Source organism: Giraffa tippelskirchi, chromosome 11 (assembly GCF_054371585.1).
Source record: "Giraffa tippelskirchi isolate mGirTip1 chromosome 11, T2T-mGirTip1v1.2.pri, whole genome shotgun sequence".
Classification (NCBI taxonomy): Eukaryota; Metazoa; Chordata; class Mammalia; order Artiodactyla; family Giraffidae; genus Giraffa; species Giraffa tippelskirchi.
In genome coordinates, this window is record NC_137285.1 from 129,075,641 (window position 1) to 129,097,335 (window position 21,695).

Genomic DNA, 21,695 nt, shown 5'->3' on the forward strand with positions numbered 1-21,695 from the left:
GTCCCAGCCATATACAAAGTTTAATAACAAATATTTGTCTATGGGTGGGTGATTTCAGAGTACCCTACAAGATAACCACATCTTGCCATTTAAAGGGGGTATTTGAGTAGTAACTTGCTCGGGTCTTTAGAAAGTTGAGATGTTACTAAATGTATATGAACTAGAAAATCATTTGTAAACTCAGTTTTTAATTCATTCAATTTCAGACAATAGAGCGGATACCTGGCCTGCTGTCTGCCCATCAAGTGCTGAAACACAAAAGAAATGTCTGGAAAGGCAAACAAATTAGTTATTGTGTAAGAGTACTGATTTGTTAAATGCCTTAACTTTTTTTCCTTCACTGACAGACTTTAAAGCTAATGTATTTTATTATCCTCAATGAATCTTTTGAAAAACTACACTTCACTGAACAAAACTTGGGGGAGAAAAAGGGAAAACATTAGCTATACCCTTGTCTATATAGGAAAACAAGCTTTTGGCATTGCCGAAAACTTGAAGGCTGCAGGAGGCAATTAAAGAGCAAGCTAGATAATACATTAAGTCAAAACCTTGATCTCTGGTTTAAAAAAAATGAAAAGAAAAGCTGTCTTATCAAGTTACATTACTTACACTTTTCAGAGTTAAAGGCACATTGGGAGGGTTTAACTTTTAACCCAGGTGTACTGATAAATACTGTGCTTTTATGGAAATATATCTTTTTTTTAAAGAGAAAAAGTGAGAAAGTCTTGGAAAAATTTCAAAGAGTCGCTAAAAGAGTCTTACAACTTTACTTGCTTGATAATCTACACAGATTCAGAGAGATTGAAAGCAGTGAGAGCCACTAGTCATCAATATCCATTATTTCTTGATAAGAAAAATGGGAATAAAAGGATAAATAAGCATAACCAAGGAGACCAAAGACCAAAATCCAAACTCGCAGGCTGTCTGTCAGTGCTTTCTACTACTATAAAGATGACTAAAATAAGAATTTGAGAGATAACCTGACAGAGGCCAAGAAAATGCCCAAACTTGCCTGGATCCACCTACTAGTACAGAACTTTGATCTTCCCTAAGAGATTAAGTTGTCAAATGTTACCTTACGACTCCAATGGTAAGAGCCAAGTGCCTGGACATTAAATGCTTGTGATACCATAGCTGTCATTAGCATTGAGTTGGACTGAGAATCATAAAATATTAGTGGTTACCACAAGCCTTCAGGAGCCCCAGAAGAGAGTCACTGGTTTAAATCCCAGGTACAACTCAGACCACACCCAGCACATTGTTGCCTTGTGAGGCAGTGCACTTCCCAGTCAATGGATACATTCCAGTAGAGTTGACAATTAGAGAAGTTTTCTGGGTGAGGGAGAGATGGCAGGATGGAGACACCTACACTGCTCTTCACTGAAGAGAGAGAATCAGGCAAATGTATTGGGAAAAAATCAAATCAAATACAACACTCTTGGCAGTAAGAGTTGTTTACTTCCTTATTCTCAGGTGAAGAAACCAAGGCCCTGAAGGGTTAAGTATGTCACCACTCAAGGTCACCTGTGTGATTTATTGACAGATCTGGAAACCAGCTCTCCGTATTCCCAGGAGAATGCTCTTTCCTCTTGAACTGAAAGAGAATCCAGCAGTCCACTAGTTTGTGAAAGGAAGGACCTGTACTTAAAGATGTTCATATATTGCCCTTGTTTAGAACGAAGTTCCCTGGTATATAACACAAATACTTCTCTAGAAAGACAGACCACAGAAAAGAAGGTAACAATGACATTTACAGACAGTGATTCAGACATCAAGATAGCAAGACTTGACCATCAAAAAAGGCATAAACATTTAGCCACTGATTACTGACTTGCCTGGGAATACAACTAACGTTAGAGAAAACATAAGAAAATACTTTCAAATAATACTATTAAAAGAAAGGTGCTTGCTATCATGAAAAAAGTACACCTTAGGGAAGAATATGAGATGATGCTTCCCAAAGAAGAAAAAACAACAGATTATTTTTTAAAACCCTTCAAAGCCCCTTAGGTAACCATCAATTTTATATAGAAACCTTGCTAACCTGCCTCTGTACAGGGTACGCACACTGTGAAGGCTGGAGAGATTATGACTAATTACATGGAAGTGAGGACGTTGAGTAACTTTTTGTACAGTATCCAAATTACTGAAACAGAGTGATTTTATTTTCCAAGTGTGAAGCCATACCGACAGGAAACAAGTGGGGCTATTCTACCCCAGCAAAGCGCCTTAGCTAGTCAGGCATTCTGTAACAAGTCTCCATGGCAAATTTCCTAACACACACTTCTAAACACAAAGAACTCTTCCTCAGAGTGAGTGGCAATAAATAGGCTTGTGCAACTTCAGCTAGAAGGATATTCAGATCCTTCTGGGATCTTTTCATGAAAGCAGCAGAACAGTATAGCCACCTTGCCATCCTAAAATTGTGAAAGGACTATGAAACCATAGAACATCTGGAAGCTACAAGCAACCTAAAGAGGACCTAGTGAATCCAATGATTTCATTTTTCAGATGAAAAACTGTCACCTGCCTCCCGAAAAAAAAGGTAGAATGACTTGACCAAGGCCACCGAATTACTAAGTAGCATGGTAAGAACTACGGTCAAGGGCTCAAACTTACTACCCTCTCCACAAAGCCACAAAAACAGCCTTCATAATCCTAAAACCATGTACCAGATATAACCTAGAACGTGGAAATTTGTGTCCCTACAGGTATCAAATTTTGTGGCCACACAAACCAGAGAACACACATTCACAATCCCTTCCCCACCTCCACTGTGACTTCATCTCTTTATCTCCCCATCAAGAATCTTGGAACACAGGCGATTAAGATGGACCTTATAAGATCTAATAGAGGAATAACCTTGGATCTTTTTGGTTAAAAATACACATTGGAATTTTAATACTAGTCAGAGCACTTCCTTTCAAACATCTCAAGGTGAAATGTGACAAGCCATTGCACTGTGACACAGGATGGGGAACTGCTGCTGCGAAATATAAATAATCACTACAGGTGCAGCCGATGCTGTGAACACAAGAATCTCATCAACAATACCGAGGATTACATCTGACTTTGCCCCTAGACTCAGATAAAGCAGCTTTCGGCAGGAAATAGACACTGTTAGACTGAACAAGTTTAAACGAGCCTCAAGGAGAAGAAGCAGGTAGCCTCACTCTGGGGCCTTCTCAGATCTGGACAAAAGGCTAAATGCTGAGAATGCGGAGTTTGGCAATCCCATGTGGGAATGAGGGCTGAATTCCAATCCCCAATTCTGCCCCTTGGTGTGCCCTGAAGTCCTCATTGATTCACTGCAACATTTTTAAAGTGCTTCCTGTGTACCAGCCTCTGTGCACTCCAAGTTGAATAAAATAAAATCCCTGCTCTGTCGACCAAGAGTCTCCAATATGGGATGTGAACACCCCTGAGTGAGGTGAAGGTAAGACACCACTGAAGAACGACAAGAAAATATAAGAACTGATTTAAAATTATAGTCTCATCGTTTTGACTTCTGTTTTTGTGATTACCATTTTACGGATAACTAAATAGGCCTCAGTGCCCATGCTCCAGAAATTAGAAAATCTGTCAATCAAAGTTTGGGGACCCTTGATCTAGTCCCTTGGTGTGTAGCTGAGGCTCACCAAAGCTGTGACGGGACAGCAAATCAGAAGTACTTGCAAACAGACCACGGGTGATTCCAAGATGTCTTGTAAGATCAATTGGAATGGGCAGATCATAGAACCCACCCCTCCCCAATGTGGCTTTTGAGGTCACTGATTTTCCAAAATGCAAATATACTGCCCTTGCGACACCCTTTATATGCACTGGTCATATAACACATACTTTTAAGGGTGAAATGGAGCATAGTCAGGTGAAATAAGGAGTTGTCGAGTGTATAACTACAGGTCACGAAGTGAAGAAAATGTAACACAAGTGCCCACAGCTCAGAAAGTGCTATGATGATGCTAGTTTAGCAGTCTGATCTGGACTGGTGCCAATTATCTTCATGTTTCCCAAGCCATCCACAGTCACTGGTGTAAGGCTCAAAGTCAAAAACAGAGCATTTCACTTCCTTTGGTGAATTCTAAAGAAAGATGTCTGATGCTCTATAGCAAGGAGTGCGCTCTCATAAAAATGTAATATTTCTTTGTGCTTTTTAGGTAATAATGTAAAACAGCCCTTTTCCTTACAGAGCAGGCAAGGCTAGTCATTAAAACTCAAGGAATCTGCTCAATCTTTTCAAATGGTCAAAATAGTAAAATTATGCTTTTCTCTCTGGGGCTGGAAAGAAGTTTCAGGGAAAGGCACCTCTTCTGCAATGAATTCCCTAAAAGTTTAAGGAGGTCTTGGGGGAAAAAAATAGTCCCATCCCCTCCACCTAGTGTTCTTTCCTTCTCATCTCCCCACTCCTGCCCAAACTTTTCCACATAATGTATCTTTTGTAGGCAAAATGCTCCTCACGGTAAAGTTAACATTTTTCACTGAAAAGTTAAATTTCACCTTATTGAAGGAAAATGACTTCAAATATGTAACTTCAACCTGAAACGAGGGGGGTAAAAAAAGAGAAGGGGGTGGTGGTGGCCAAAGAATGAGACAGGTTCCAAGGCAACTGGCCACAATAATTAAAAAAAAAAAAACAAAACACCCATTGGCAGACAGCAAGCAGAACAGTTCCCACCACCCACCTGGAGGCAGGATACTCTGGCCTGAATAGAGAGGATTCTCCATGGGGGTCTGCCCTTTCTTTCCAACTGTCTAGGTCTAAGAGGTCCCCCTCAGGAGCTATAAGGTAAAAGGAAATTCCCTTTACCCAAGGCCTTTCAGAACCCCTTTCTTTCTCAAGCAGTTCTTTCACTGCCCTTGATTTAATCTGGCCACACAGCACAACAAGGAAGAACAGGAGCCTACACCAAGCCCGGCACTCAATGATCCTATTCTTTCTCTGCGGGGGCCATCTGCCAATGCCACCTCCAGCACCTATTTCAGATTCTTCTTTTCTGAAGCGAATGTCTAAGAGCAGATTGTCCCCATTTGCGGAGAGGGTCTGTGGAAGTCAGAACCATTTGAGCGACTTGCCCAATCTCGGGGAGCTCAAAAGAAAAGTTCTCCGGGTTAAGCAACAACAGAAAGCGGCTACCTTTCGAGACGGGCAGAGCTTATGCTCTGGCACTTTCATTTTCCTCCAATATCCTGTACTTCAGGTCAGCATTCCTTCTCTAAAAGGCCTTGCTGGGTAAGAAGGCTAATACATCCAGAGAAACCTGCCGTTTCCCCTCCTCCTCCCTTGTTTTGGCCTGGCTCCCCCGCGCGCTCCAGAACCCCGGGCGCTGGCTGATGAGTCCGGAGTGCAAATGGACCCAGGTGCCAGGGTGCTCTCCCCGGACAGGGCCCAACAGGAAGGCCGCTGGCCCTGACTACCGTACAGGTGTTTCTTCTCTCCCATGCTGGAACCCGGGAGGCTCCAGGTGCTTCCCCACGAAAACCGCCTCGGTCTCAGACTCGGGCCAAGTTCGAGGCGCCCTCACTCCTAACGCCTGCAAAGCTCTTGCCAGCTAAGCAGGGGGTCCGGGTGAGAAGAGAAAGTCGCGTGAAAAGGTTGCCAAGGGCAAGCGTTTCCAGATTCCTCTTTCCTCCTCGGCCCCAGATGCACTTGAGAGTTACGGGGTGGGGGGGGAGGGGGCTGGTGATCGTGCCCTTAAAGTCTGGGAAAAAGAGCTACACGGGTCTCGGACCCGGATTGGCAAAGCTTGGAAAGCCCGTGGCGCTGGAGTGAGTGCCAAGGAGGTGCCGGCGCCCCCCAACCTCCTCGGCACACTGCGGGGGGTGGGGGTGGGATGGGATCGGCCACTGGCTCCGCCCCCCGGCGCCCCCTCCCCCGGCGCCCCGCAGCCCGTACTCACAGCAATTGGGTGAAAGCGCTGAGCCCCTCGGGCACGGCCGTCAGCCCCTTCCCGGAGCAGTCCACCCGACGGTCGCCGTCGCAGCTACAGGGCGCCGCGCAGAGAGGCGGCGCCGCGCCGCTGGGCTCGGCCGAGCCGCGCAGCCCCAGGGCGAGGAAGCAGAGCAACCCCAGCGGGCCCGGCATTGCTGCGGCCGCCACCCGCGCCGGCCTCTCCCGCGGCGCCGCTCGCTCGGCGCGTCTCCGCCGCCCTCCGCCGCCCCCCGCCGCCCCGGGCGGCAGGCCTGCGGGTTGGGCCGGGGGCTCTCTTCTCTAGGCAGTCACGCGGGCTCGGCTCCTTCAACAGTCCGCGGCAGCAGCGGAGGGACGCGGCGCTCCGGAGTTTTGCCCTTCCCGCTGCTCCATGGAAGCGCAGAGGCAGCCCCAGCTCCTCCCGCCGCTCAGGCCAGCCGGCCCGGCCGGGCGCAGCTGCGGGGGCCGCGCTCTGCCATCGCACCCGCCTCCCGGTCCCCGGCCTCCCGCCGCAGCCGCTCTTCAAGGTTGCGGAGCGCAGACTTCAGCCATGCCGGCCCCTCGCCCCAGCCCCCGCCCGGCTCTCGCACAAACACCCGGGCTCTTTCTCGCTCTTCTCGCAGCCGCGGCTCGATCTCCTCCCGTCCTTTTTCCCTTCTAGGGTTGCACGCTCGGGTTCCCAAGCCCCCAGCCGCTGGGTTATGCAAATCACTTAGGTACATGCAAAACTAACCCCTCTCCCGGAGCGCCATTGGCCGGGGGAGGTCTCTAGCTTATTACTATGCGAAGAGGGGAGCCTCCATTGGCCGAGAGTGGACCAGAAGGGCGTGTTTATCGGGGGTGAGTGACAAGGTGGTGGTGGTGGTGGTGGTGGTGGTGGTAGTGGTAGTAGTTCTAGGCAGAAATCCCTGACTTGGCTCGATTTACGTGGAAGGTTGTGGATCGAAGGTAGAAGGATCTAAAGACGTAGAATCTGGTTTTTCCCTCCCCCACTCGTTTTCTTCCCTCTGCAGAAATTGGATCTCCTAAATTGGACGACCTGAAAAGTAGAACTTGCCTCCAGCATTCAGTTAAGTTTCAAATGACTCTGTGCTGCTCCAAATGGTGAGGACTCTGGGAGCTGTGCAAATGGGAAAAAGATTTTAAAGAGGAGGGAAAAGGCTTCTCTTAACCTGGCATAAATATTTAAGTTTCACCTATATACTAAAATTAAAACAGTGTATCCCTCACGAACCTCTCCCTTCACCTAACATCTTTATACCTATCTCGATGTGGTCTTAGCAATTAGCCATCCATGATACAGAGTTTTGGTGACCCCCAAATCAGACTGCATTCTCACCTACTTCAAAATCCTGGAACACAAGAATCTTGTTAGGGTCAACAGAAGTCATGTTTCTGAACACTGGACAATTTCTCCAGACAACAAAACATTTGAGTGCTAGTAAATACCCTTAAGAAGCCAGCAGCAACTTTGGTGTTAAGTGATTATCAGCATTCCTTCCTCTTCTGGACTTTTGTGGCATAATAGACCCCACGTTATTATTATTGTTGTTTGTACCAACTACTGCTTTATAGGCACCTCCTTTCTTGCTGTCCACTATGGTTTTGAGTTATTTTTCTCGATTTTGAAGACATTTCCCACAAATACGTTAAGGTAGGCAGAGTTAAAAATTTCACTGTCATCACGCTGATTACTCATATCATATAAGTAAAATTAAAGAAACTGGAAAAAAGTTGATGCAGACCTGAGAATTTTAAATGAAAATTTTCCATCATCTTTACATTCAGGAGTTTATCTTTTAAAATAATGCCAGTTGGGCATATGAGTAACAATAAATTGTTGTTTGACATGCTCGACAGTCAAATAAATACAGATATGCCTTGAATTTAAGTTATAGGAACAACCTGTTTCCTGTAGTTGTCGATTTGAAAGACAGTTTAAAGGTAGATGGACAACCCTCTGGTTTTATGGATACGAAATTGAAAGCTTACAGATACTGTGCTCTATCCAATATCATCACAGAACAGCTCCTGGGCTTCTTGTTCCTTGTATGGTACCCTTGGAGCCTTCTCTAAACTGGATTCCATTGTCTAAATCACTTCCATTATTTGCTGGCAATTCTCAGGAGCAAGCGAAAACAGTTAATTTTGTTTCTTTGATTCCTTTAACACTTTTCTTTCATTACAACAGAATTTTCTTGCCAAGATATCATTATCTTCTTTTTTTATAACAATAATATGTTATACTGATTGATCTTATTTTGGCCAAATAACTCGTTTCCTTTCTTTAAACTTTAGTAAGCATAAGAATCACATGCAAAACTTGATTAAAACTGCAAAGCATCCTAATAGGCTTTAAAGCCTTGAAATCAACATTTTGATGCATGTCAAGTCGGGAACTTTATCCTTTGCTTTCACGGAATAAGATCTTAGGGCTGGGAACTTAAGTGAAAGGAATTTGGGTTTGGGAAAAGGGAGAGATATAGATTTTATTGAAGAATACATTTCTATTATCTAAGAGATGAAGAAGGTAAGAAAGGAGGATTCAAATTTGCAGCTTGTCCAAGAAGACAAAATATCAGGAACAAAGCACATGGGTAGAGAAAAAAAAAAAGAGGTAAGATATGTTAAAGTCTTAGTGTTTCATATAGTTGCTACATTATGTATGCTTTGCTTTGAACTGGCCAATTAGTCTTCGCTTCTTGGATAAGATGCCCCAAGAGAGAAAAAAAAACACCCTGATTTTTAAGATACTATCCCAGATAACTAGAGAAAAATGATCAGCTTTTCCATAACCCTTAAGGACCTGAAAGATATCTAGATGGACCAAAATCTGATGACAGACAAGACATAAACTTAATAGAGACTCTGCCTGCAGACTGGTTCTAGCTTTTCATGCCATGGATGAGTAAATAGGTAGCATCCACTGGCTTGATAAGAGGAAGTGGAGCGACGAAGGAGGCATCCCTTCCTGGTGATACTCATCTTGAGGCTTTTGGGCAAAGGGTACAGGGTGTGTTGACTTGTGGACAAGCTGGACTTTGGTCCCACTCACTCATTCTTACAAATACAGACCTATACAAGTGTATGCTTCTGCAGGCTGCTCTATGAAGGAAACAAAAACTGAGAGATTGTGAGGGTTCTCCGGGAGTGCTATAAAGACTGAATTAAAAGTCCTGGAATGTACAGAATTTCACTTTTTATAAAATACTTCTAAATTACAAAAGAACAAAAATATAAGTTCACAGCAGTGAGCTTAAGAAATACAGTGTTACAAATGTAGTTGAAGTTCCCTTTGTACTCCTCCCCAATTTCCTTCTTTCTTTCCCTGGGAAGTAAGCCCTTGCCTAAACTTCATCATTAATGCCCATGCATATTTTCATGCTTTTTGTATGTGTGCATCCCTAAAAAGAGTATCATTCTGTATTCTCCAGCAACTTGTCTTCTTCAACCTGTGAGCTTTGTCAATGTTCATGAACTATGTGCTGTTGTTAATTCATTTTCATTACTACATAGTATTCCATTTAAAAATATACTCAGTATTTATTTGTCCATTCTATTTAAATTTATTTGTGTTTTTTTTCTAACAATTCAGTTCAGTTCAGTTCAGTTGCTCAGTCGTGTCTGACTCTTTGGGACCCCAGGACCGCAGCATGCCAGGCCTCCCTGTCCATCACCAACTCCCAGAGTTTACCCAAACTCATGTCTGTCGAGTTGGTGATGCCATCCAGCCATCCCATCCTCTGTCGTCCCCTTTTCCTCCTGCCCCCAATCCTTCCCAGCATCAGGGTCTTTTCCAATGAGTCAACTCTTCACATGAGGTGGCCCAAGTATTGGAGTTTCAGCTTCAACATCAGTCCTTCCAATGAACACCCAGGACTGATTTCCTTTAGGATGGACTGGTTGGATCTCCTTGCAGTCCAAGGGACTCTCAAGAGTCTTCTCCAACACCACAGTTCAAAAGCATCAGTTCTTCGGCACTCAGCTTTCTTCACAGTCCAACTCTCACATCCATACATACCATGAATACTCTTGTTCAAGTCTTTTTCATATATGCAAGAGATTCTCTAAAAGGTGTTTTCCTTTATATACATGTGTGTGTCTATGAGTGGAATTGCTGGGTCATAGCTTAGGTACACTCACATACTCACCATTATTGGATGTCAAATGGCTTTCCAAAGTGACTGTACTTATTTGTCCTTCCTTCAGCAGAGAATAAGAAACCCCATTACTCTACTTCCTACCACTACTAATGTTTTAAGACTTAAATATTTGTGAATCTGATGCACACGGAATGAAAGCAAAGTGTAGTTTAAATTTGAATTTCCCTGATTACAACTGCATCTTCTCATGTATTTATTGGGCATTTGGTGTGCTCTTCTATACACTGCCTATTCGTTTCCTCTGCCTGTTTGTTTTCTGTTGAGTTGCTTATATTTGTTTTTCTAGTTTAGGGCCAGATAGTAAATGTTTGGAGCCTTTTGGACCACATGGTCTCTGTCATAACTATTTAACCCTGCCATTGTAGCACAAAAGCAACCATAAATGATATGTAAGCAAATAGATGTGGCTGTGCTCCAATAAAACTTTTGTTTTTTGGCAAAAACACATGTTGGACTAGTTCTGGCCTGTGGGCCATACAGTTTCCCAACCCTGTTTTATAGGTGCTAATCCTTTATTGAAATCTAATTATTTTTTAAAACCATTTGTAGGATTATGTAAAATTCAGAAGGACACGCCTCAAATGTAACCATCTTTCCTTGCCTGTTGACATCAAGCACTTTTAAACTTCTGGTCTCCGTGGTGAGCTCATGGTGAAGATTATATTGCAGAATGAGCCCTGAAGAGGCCATTGCAAGCTTAAACATGCCTCTCTTTCTAGAATGAATGGTGTACAAGTTGTCCTGGATACTTAGGGTTTATTGTACCTCCCATCCAAAAGACACCCCAAATATTGACCTGATGCAATCACATGGTGGGTGAATAATAGCTGTTCACTTTATGAAAGCATTCATGCCAAACCCACCACCCGGTGTTAGAAATTGTTTTGTTGTTGCTGTTGTTTAGTTGCTAAGTCATGTCCGACTCTTTGCAACTCCATGGACTGGGCCCACCAGGCTCCTCTGTCCGTGGGGTTCTCCAGGCAAGAATACTGGAGTGGGTTGCCATTTCCTTCTCTGTGGGTCTTCCTGATCCAAGGGTCCAACCCGCAACTCCTGCAGTGCAGGCAGATTCTTTATCGCTGAGCCACCAGGGAAGCCCTAGAAGCTGTTTATGTTATTAAAATTATGTCTGTATAGATACATACATATATATGGGTTTTTATATGTACATATACATATATAAACCCTTCAAAACATAATAGATTCAGGAAATAAAGGAAGAGTATCAAGTCTAATCCCTACCCCTCAGACAACTGATATGTCCCTACTCTTAACAACTGAGTCCTCAAGGTAAATGCTTGTTTCTATGCTCTGCTGCCTCCACATCTGCATCCAGGGCTCTGGGCTGGAGGAACTCCCACACTGGGCCCCAGAGGCTTGCAGTCTTAGTGTCTCACTTACTTGTCCTTTTCTTTGGAGTCTCAATGTCTCTACAGTGGTCCTGTTTTGCACAGAAAATAGCATCTATTTTTTAGGGATATTTTTAAACTACAATGATTATCTTGAATCACACACAAAAAATAAAAATATCAAATTGTTGAAAAATTAAAAATATCTTTTTAAGCTATACAAGTGGTCAAACTTGGGTTTCTGGGCCCTCTTTCCTCTGCCACCTGTGTAGAACTGATGAACCTTGGCATGTGATGACTGGCAGTAAGGCTTCTGGAGTGACTGAAGACTGTTCCTGGAACCAGCCCTTTTCAAAACGTCACCCCAAAATTTCTTAGTTTCTTGACCTGGTCAAATATCCTGCAGTCAGATGTCCTTTTGAGTACTTCTAAAGACCCATATTGACCCTAAACTTCAAAATATTAGGACAAGTATCAGAAATACTTTCAATACATAATATACCTAATACATATTCTTAACCCTTTCTAATTCTGATTTTCTTTTCCTGATATTTCCATTTCAATCTAACCCAAGAAAAGAATGAGAGTCAATGCAACAATTTCTGAATTACACAACTGCTCATAGATCCCAAGGTCTGAGTAATAATAATCTACTAATCTACAATCTACTAATCTACGTAATCTACTAATGATAAACAGAATGAGGCCAAAAAAAATTTAAATGAGCATTAAAGCAGCCAGGCATTATCACAGAAAACTAAAGGGAGAAAAATCAGAGTAGAAAACTGTGAAGATTATCACCTAGTCATGCTGAGCATTTTCTCGGGCCAAAGTTTTAACACAGAGTTCAGATAGAGAATGTGGTTCCTTTTCACTCCCTCAAAATTCCAAATAGAACTTTAAACATTTTGGAAAGACCATAACATGAGACAATTATTTCAAAGAACTACATGCAAAGTCTCTGAAATCCATAAAGGACATGGACAGAAAACCAGCACTTGGGGTGGGGTGTGGGGTTGAAGACAGTTCTGCTGAAGTGTGTCCCTGAAAGCTCTCCCTTGTCTACAAGAACATACATGCAAAGAAATCTAGCAGAGAAGCAGTAAGAGGTTGTAGACTCCAGGAGAAGGTGTGGGAAGAGGTGGAAAGAATACTTTACATTCTGTAGGCTGTCTTTCTTGTCCTGGCTCCTAATGCTGTCTCAAAAAAAGACTTCTTGGGTAAACACATCTTAGGTAATTCCCTTTCTTTTTGTCTAACAACAGCTACCATCACACTCTTCGAATTAAAAGGAGTGGCAATCAGAATGAAAATTTTAACAATCCCAAGGTTTCTGAAAATGTCTTTAAAATAATTTCAAAAATAAAAATTGAGGCAATTGCTGTAAAAATTCAGACAAACTACCAACCATCTATAATTCTCAAGATTACCTTGGAAAGAGGCAAAGCAAGTGAGGGTCTGGAGACTGGATCGAGGGGGCTGGACGTTAGGGTGATGACAAAAATGCTTTCTTGGGGTCTGGTTGACAAAATCTGGTTCTATTTGTTAAACTCTTTTTTTTTTTTTTTTGCCTCAGGTTAGTGTTAAAATATATAAATTCAGTTCATAGAACAGTTCATAGAACACATATGAGGAAAGTTAAAATTTTTCAATATGAAAGAGAAAATGGAGGACCTTGAGGTGTTAGGGAAACATATATTCACTTTTCCAGTTTGTTCCTTTTAGTCCAAAATAAAGCAAACTTGTCAAGCTTTTCAACGTTTGTGGGGAGTTTTTTGTTTTTCCAAGGAATAGTTACCATACATCTAACACCTCAGACTCTACTCTCTTGGGGACTGAGCAGTTTCAGTCAATTCACAGGTAAGTCAGTTGAAGAAAACTTTAGACATACAAATTCCACCTCCATTGATTCTGATATAGTAGGTCTGGGATGGGGCCTGAGAGTCTCAATATTTTAAAAGTTCCTGATTCTGATGTAACTTGCCACCCAAATTTATGAGTCTCTGCTACAGGATTGTTTGGGTCCTTTGAGACGCAGACACCCATCTAGGATTGCTCATGCAAAAGATTCATGAGGGGAGATGTTAGTGAAGAAACATGGGCAGGGAAGTACGAGAGACTTTTAGAGCCCTGAGATCTTACGATGCAAGTGTGACTCCTTCAAACTTGGAAAGGAAGGAAAAGTGGTTGGATGAGCCTCTGATGGCAGTGCAGTTTCATCAAAGCTTGGTAAGTCCAATGGGGAGGCCCTGAGACACACGCACCCGTCAGAGGAGTCCCGTGCCTCCTGCCTTAGTATTTCTGCTGCACTCAGTCATTGACTGGGACCAGCCTCTGGGAACTATGGTGAAGAACTTCCCAGCAGGACTGTTAGTCAGTTAGTCTCCCTATAGTCAGAGATTGGAAAGGTGCATTTCTTGGCAGCCTCAAAATAGAAGGTATGATGTGGAGTCCCAACTGTCAAGCAGCTTACAATTCAGCTTAACTTATAGAATTAAGAAATTTAGGCTTAAAAAGTACCTTAAGATCTGTTTAAGCACCTAAGGCTTAAGAATGTTCAACAGCATCTCTGCTTCTTTTGGATACGTCTATAGGCAGCATTAGGGCTTCCCTGTTGGCTCAGACAGTAAAGGATCCACTTACAATCCAGAAGACCCTGGGTCCAGAAGATTCCCCTAGACAGAGACATGGCAACCCACTCCAGTATTCTTGCCTGGAGAACTCCATGGACAGAGGAGCCTGGTGGGCTACAGACCATGGGGTCGCAAAGACTTGGACACAACTGAGTGACTAATACCTCACACATGGTCAGCATATTCACATCCCCATTGGGGGTTGACTCCATCTTTGGATGGTTCTGGCTGTTAGAAAGTTCTGTCTTATGTTGTACCAAACTTTCTTCTTGATACTTGTGAAATCCTCAGAAACAGAAGGAACTTTGGAGATCACCGGTTAAATCTCATTTACCAGAGAGAAATCAGACACACAGGGGATAACTGAATTACCAAAGGCAGCATGCCTAGTCACCAGCAGAACTGGAGCTAATATCTAGGTCAATTGCTCATTCCACTCTATATTTGGCTTGACAATGTATTTTTAATTTGCAAGGAAAGGAGAACATAAAAAAAAAAACAGTTTAGTGTCATACAAAGCACATGAATCGCAATACCTCAGTTTTTGATTTATGTAAAGGAACTTACCAAGTCCCTCTGAAATGAATTAAAAATATATATATATTTTGGCCACACCTCATAGCATGTGAGATCGTAGTTCCCCAATCCAGGATTGAACCCACACCCTCTGCATTTGAAGTGTGGAATCTTAACCACCGAACCACCAGGGAAGTCCCTGAAACAACTTTTCTTTTAATTAAACATCCTGTTTGAATTTGGGTGAAGATAATCAAAAGACGTAAAGCTGAAAATAATTTCCAGCCAACTAAAGTTGTTCATACTTAGTCGAAGGATCAAAACAATGCTGAATCAATTGTACTCCTCTCCCACCCCAGAAAACCTATATACTGAATAGTAGATATTTATGTAATTTATTTAGGTTTGTTTTGTTTTCTTTTAGAATGTGTTTAGAAAGTTTTCTTTCCACATTTACAAAACTTTGAATTTCATAAAATACATAGAAATACTAATCTGGGGCTTTAAAGAAAAGGTTGAGTCCATTTTAAAACTTAGGCCTGATCCCTGGTGGCTCAGATGGTAAAGAATCCACCAGCAATGTGGGAGACCTGAGTTTGATCCCTGCGTTGGGAAGATCCCCTGGAGTAGGAAATGGCAACTTGTCCCAGTTCTCCTGCCTGGAAAATTCCATGGACAGAGGACCCTGCCTGGCTACAGTCCATGGGGTAGCAAAGAGTCATCGGATACGACTGAGCGCTTCACTTCACTAATCTTTAGTTAGCAAGAACTGTTAATACTAGAAAAGTCTTACGTAGTATCAACAGCACTTTGGTGCCACCTTGTGGTAGAACATAAAAAGGTAGGAGGAAAAGGTTATATAGAGTTTAATGAATCTGTGAGGTTCTAGTTACAGGAGGTGAGGAAAAAAGGGGGATGTGTGTGTTACTGACTCCTTCCTTAATCAGTTTTAAAAGAAAAGTATTCATATTATAAAATGTCACATTGGATTTTAAAAATTCCAATTTTGCCAATGTTTGCAATTTTTAAGAATTAATTGTTTAATGTGGTTTAAAACTTTGTGTTTTAATGCTGTTTCCAACATTATTTCTGTGTTTACATGTTTATCTGGCTAGAGGGACACCACCCTTTCGAGGTTTTACCTCTATCTCAGTGGTTACTTCTAACTGCTTCCCTTGGAAGCACTCACATCATGGGAGATTGGTAAGTCTAGGAAGAAGCGTTTCTATCTCATATCTGCCCTTCTGGGGATGGTATCTAGGGCGTGAACAAGCTCTGCCCTTGAAGAATGGGCATGATGAGAGATCAGTCATGGTCCAGATGAGGAGGGTCGATGTGGCGAATTTGAGGAGCACATTTTCTTAAGCCTAAGGTATGTATGTCTGCCCAGTCTTTAACAGAAAGTAGGCTCCTGGAGGCAAGGGCTTTGTCATTGTTCTCTACTGCACCCCTACCCTCTAGAACATGACTGGCACAGAGAAGATATTCAATAAATATGTGGAGTAAGAACAAACAAATAATAAAGGTGGTATCTTGGCCCACATCAGCCAATTCATTGACTTCCTGCAGCATTCAGAACCACAGAGGGGAAGTTCAGTTCAGTTCAGTTGCGTCTGACTCTTTGCGACCCCATGAACCACAGCACGCCAGGCCTCCCTGTGCATCACCAACTCCCTGAGTCCACCCAAACCCATGTCCATTGAGTCGGTGATGCCATCCAGCCATCTCATCCTCTGTCATACCCTTCTCCTCCTGCCCTCAATCTTTCCCAGCGTCAGGGTCTTTTCCAATGAGTCAGCTCTTCGCATCAGGTGGCCAAAGTATTGGAGTTTCAGCTTCAACATCAGTCTTTCCAATGAACAACCAGGACTGATCTCCTTTAGGATGGACTGGCTGGATCTCCTTGCAGTCCAAGGGACTCTTAAGAGTCTTCTCCAACACCACAGTTCAAAAGCATCAGTTCTTTGGCGCTCAGCTTTCTTTTTTTTTTTTTTGCTCAGCTTTCTTTATAGTCCAACTCTCACATCCATACATGACCACTGGAAAAACCATAGCCTTGCCTAGACAGACCTTTGTTGGCAAAGTAATGTCTCTGCTTTTTAATATGCTATCTAGGTTAGTCATAACTTTCCTTCCAAGGAGTAAGCATCTTTTAATTTCATGGCTGCAATCACTATCTGCAGTGATTTTCAAGCCCCCCAAAATAAAGGCAGCCACTGTTTCCACTGTTTCCCCGTCTATCTGCCATGAAGTGATGGGACCAGATGCATGATTGTAGTTTTCTGAAGGCTGAGCTTTAAGCCAACTTTTTCACTCTCCTCCTTCACTTTCATCAAGAGGCTCTTTAGTTCTTCTTCACTTTCTGCCATAAGGGTAGTGTCATCCGCATATCTGAGGTTATTGATATTTCTACCGGCAATCTTGATTCCAGCTTGTGCTTCCTCCAGCCCAGCATTTCTCATGATGTATTCTGCATATAAGTTAAATAAGCAGGGTGACAATATACAGCCTTGACGTACTCCTTTTCCTATTTGGAACCAGTATGTTGTTCCATGTCCAGTTCTAACTGTTTCTTCCTGACCTGCATACAGGTTTCTCAAGAGGCAGGTCAGGTGGTCTGGTATTCCCATCTCTTTCAGAATTTTCCACAGTTTATTGTGATCCACACAAAGGCTTTGGCATAGTCAATAAAGCAGAAATAGATGTTTTTCTGGAACTCTCTTGCTTTTTCAATGATCCAGCGGATGTTGACAATCTGATCTCTGGTTCCTCTGCCTTTTCTAAAACCAGCTTGAACATCGGGAATTTCACGGTTCACGTATTGCTGAAGCCTGGCTTGGAGAATTTTAAGCATTACTTTACTAGCATGTGAGATGAGTGCAATTGTGCGGTAGTTTGAGCATTCTTTGGCATTGCCTTTCTTTGGGATTGGAACGAAAACTGAGCTTTTCCAGTCCTGTGGCCACTGCTGAGTTTTCCATATTTGCTCATATTGAGTGCAGCACTTTCACAGCATCATCTTTCAGGATTTGAAATAGTTCAACTGGAATTCCATCACCTCCTCTAGTTTTGTTCGCAGTGATGCTTCCTAAGGCCCACTTGACTTCACATTCCAGGGGAAGAGAAACACTCTTTACTGGGCCCTATCAAAACACTAGTTTCCCAGATATTCACATGGGTGACTTCTTCAGTTCACACCACTCAAGGTTTCTGTTCAAACATCATCTCTTCAGAGAGGCGTTTCCTGTCCTCTCTCTGTAAAATACCTCCACCGTGTTCTTTCATGTCATTCTCTCAGCAAGTATGGATTGATTGTCTGCCACATGTCAGGCACTGTTCTCAGCTCTGCGTATATGGTTGGAAACAAAACAGAGGCCTGCCTTGCCCTCAACAAGTTTATGATTTTGCCGAAGTAGTGGGCTGACAAAATAGACAAATACATTGTCAGATTTCAGGCAAAGGGAACATCAAATGTCAAGGCCTGTCATGTTGGAGAATGGGGAAGAGTCGAAGTGGAGAGGGGAAAGAGTGGAGAGCTTTAGAGGGAGGCGTATAGGATGGACTGGGAGTGTTATGGTGAGGTGCTTAGGTTTATATTCTAACTATGGTGGGAAGTCAATGGCTATGTTAAGGGTAATTTATAGAAAAGGATCATCAGCACAGAGCAGGTGCTTAAAAATTAATACTAGTACTCAGTCATTGCAAGCATTATGTGGAATACTGTATGGAGGCTGGTGCTGTATAGAGGTTCCAAGGAAAATAAAAAAAAAACTAGCTGCTTAGATATGGTGGGTCCGTGTCTCTGAGCCCAACTGAGACAGCCCAGAGAGAAGGGATGGTAGCATCAATGGTTTTGAACCTCGACGAGTGATTTAATGCTGCTGAGTCTTTTCTCTTTGGCTTTCATCCTTCTTGCCCTCCTGGACTTCTTAACACTCATTACCACCTAAAAGTATGTTGCTTTCTTGTTCCTGTGTGTTTGTGTGTGTGTGTGTGTGTGTATGACACAGGACTCTAGCTCAAAAAAGAAAACATCTAAACCAAAAACACCAAAGAACCTAAGAAATAAGAGGGAAAAAAAGAATATATGTATGTATGTATAACTGAATCACTTTGCTGTATACCCAAAACTAACACAACATTGTACATTAACTTTTTTTTTTTTTTCAGAAGTCACTCAGTCGTGTCTGACTCTTTGTCACCCCATGGACTATATAGTCCATGGAATTCTCCAGGCCAGAATACTGGAGTGGGTAGCCTTTCCCTTCTCCAGGGGATCTTCCCAACCCAGGGGTCAAACCCAGGTCTCCCGCATTGCAGGTGGATTCTTTACCAGCTGAGCCACAACGGAAGCCCAAGAATACTGGAGCGGGTAGTCTATCCCTTCTCCAGTGGATCTCCCCAACTCAGGAATCAAACCAGGGTTCTCTTGCATTGCAGGCGGATTCTTTACCAAATGAGCTATCAGGGAAGCCCATATTACCATACTTCAATTAAAAAAAGAAAAGCTATTGGGAATTCTCTGGCAGTCCCAGTGGTTAGGACTCTGTACGTTCACTGCCATGGTCTCAGATTCAGTCCCTGGTTGGTTAGGAAACTAAGATCCTGCTGGCTGCATGGCTCAGTCAAAAAAAAAAAAAAATTGTATATAGAGTGGATAAACAAGATCCTACCATATAGCACAGGAACTATATTCAATATGTGATAAACCATGATGGAAAAGAATATGAAAAATTTTTACATATATGTATGACTGGATCACTTGGTGTACAGCAGAAATTAACATTGTAAATCAACTACAACAACTTTTTCTAAAAATGAATGTAAGGAGGGGACTTCCCTGGTGGTCCTGTGGTTAAGACTCTATTTCTACTGCTGGGGGCAGGAGTTTGATCCCTAGTTGGGGAACCAAGGTACCGCATGCCATGTGGTGTGTCAAAATAGAAAGAATAGGTGAGAGGAAAAAAACAGTTAAAAGTGCACTTGTGGCACTGGGGAAAAGTATGGGCTTTGAAAACAAATTGACATTGAATCTTGGCCGTGTTGATCACCAACTGTATGATTTTGGAAAAACTATTTGATTTAGCTGATTCTGTGAAAGTTATGTGCACCTATCTTGATGCCATCACTGTCATTGTTTTTATATGGTTCCAGGTTAAATTCTTTATCTACTTGCAGAATTATGAAAAGTAAGCCAATTCAGCAGGGTATGCGAGTCACCATACTGTGCTAGGCGATGGGAGAATAAATGTGAACAATACAGTAGTGATCCTTCTTGCTGTCACTGGAACTTAAATTCTAATGTGAAAGCACAACTAAGCACATAATATAAACAAAGCAGGGCTTCTCAGGTGGCTCAGTGGTTAAAAAAATCCGCCTGCCAATGCGGGAGACGCGAGTTCAATCCCTGGGTCAGGAAGATCCCCTGGAGGAGGAAATGGCAACCCACTCCAGTATTCTTGCCTGGAGAACTCCACGGACAGAGGAGCCTGGCAGGCTACAGTTTGTGGGGTTGCAAAGAGTTGTTCACGACTTAGCAACTGAACAATAATAATAAACAAGGAAACAAAGTATTGCCATATTAGCAGAGGATGAGGAACCTACCTTTAGATGGAACAGGTAGTGACTCCAGCTTATACCTGAATGAGGAGCAGCCAGCCAGGGGAAGAACCAGAGAGTGAGCTTTCCAATGAGGGAACTGGTATGGAGTAGAGCAACTGGAACGCTGGGATGAGGAGACTTGAGAGGAAGGGGGGAATGGATTATGCAGGACCTTTTAAATCATGGCAGGGGATCTGGATTTTATCCTAAGAACAACAGAAAGTTTTAAGGAAAGAATGCAATCCGTTATGACTGAAATAATGCTTTGGATCAGGTGTGCATAAGGAGCCAGCACAAACCTTTACAGGGTGAAACACCCCTGGCCAGAGACAAATCCTCATCACATTCCCATCAGAACAAGGGCCATGTAGAAATGCCTCTCCTCAGTGCTGAATATTCTGCCACTGCAAACTCCTGGAAAGTCCTTGAACTGAGAAAGATACAGCCAATGCAATAACTGGTCATCTAAAATGGGGAAAACCCCAAGTTCTGAGGGGCTGATGAGCCCAGGAGGCCACTGGAGGCACAGGTCAATTACAGATGAATATGTGTTTTAAGAAAGCATTTCAACTACAGCAGAGAACCCCTTCCCTCACTCCCAGAGGCCAGGAGTCTTACCCTTTCTTCACCAAAACCATTTCCACTGAGACCCTCTGACTGCACACAGGAGCCACCTTTTGCTTCAGCACCCATCTTCAATAGCGACGCCACCAGAACCTGGGTTCTTATGTATCTGCTTTCTAGGGCTGCCATAATCAAGTACCACATACTGAGTGGCTTAAAGAAATTTACTGTTTCAGTTTTGGAGGCTGGAGTCCCGGATCAAGGTATCCAGAGTCAGTTTCTTCTGAGGGCTCAAGGAGAGAATCTGCTCATGCCTCTCCTTGTTTGTGGGGTTAGTTGTTGTATTAATAGACCTATCACCCCAATCTCTGTCTTCATCTTCCCATGGTGTTCTCCCTGTGTGTGTCCAAATTCTCCTTTCCTTATAATATAGGACACCAGCCATTCTGGAATTGGGCCCACCCCAATCATCACACTTTAATCATTTCTAAATATCCAAATAAAATCACATTCTGAGGGGTGTAGGTGCCAACACATATTTTGAAAGAGTAGGGAAAACAGACAATTCAATCCATAATATAACACAAAGTCAAAAGTTAGCATCTAAACTCTGGGTTCAATGTACATCAAGTAAGAGATACCAGAAATAAAAATTTTCCCAGGGCTGTTCCATGCTTTCAGATTGCACTTCCTTGCCAAATAAAAACAAAATTAAAGATTTGAGTTTTTGTTACTCTCTGATGAAATGCAGTAACTGTCACCTAAAGGGACCTCATGTGTCACCAATGGCTACAATTTTTTAATCTGATTGTTTAGATCAATTCTGGAGACACTTAGAATCCTTCCAAGCTTTCTCTCCTAAACTTTTAAAAGGACTTTGAATCAGATCTTGACTGTGTCCAAAACACACTTTTCTTTAGCTGATGAGAATCAGGAGAGCTTACACACAACTTGTTGGTGT

At 42.8% G+C, this 21,695-nt stretch overlaps 1 protein-coding gene across 5 annotated transcripts in view; it reads right to left on the reverse strand.

Annotated features, from left to right (window-relative positions):
• The window catches only part of LGR4 (leucine rich repeat containing G protein-coupled receptor 4), a 101,180-nt gene extending 94,599 nt beyond the window's left edge, over positions 1–6,581 (reverse strand). Inside the window, exons 1-2 of one of the 5 annotated variants that reach the window (XM_081544060.1) lie at positions 6,270–6,581; positions 5,898–6,147 (exon numbers count right to left, since the gene is read on the reverse strand). In XM_081544060.1, coding sequence (XP_081400186.1) covers positions 5,898–6,082 — 185 coding nt within the window. In that variant the 5' untranslated portion in view covers positions 6,083–6,147; positions 6,270–6,581. Of the gene's footprint in view, positions 1–5,897 lie in introns of all 5 variants that reach the window. The other 4 variants (XM_081544065.1, XM_081544062.1, XM_081544063.1 and 1 more) reach the window with 4 other exon arrangements.
• Between the last annotated feature and the right edge of the window lie 15,114 nt (positions 6,582–21,695).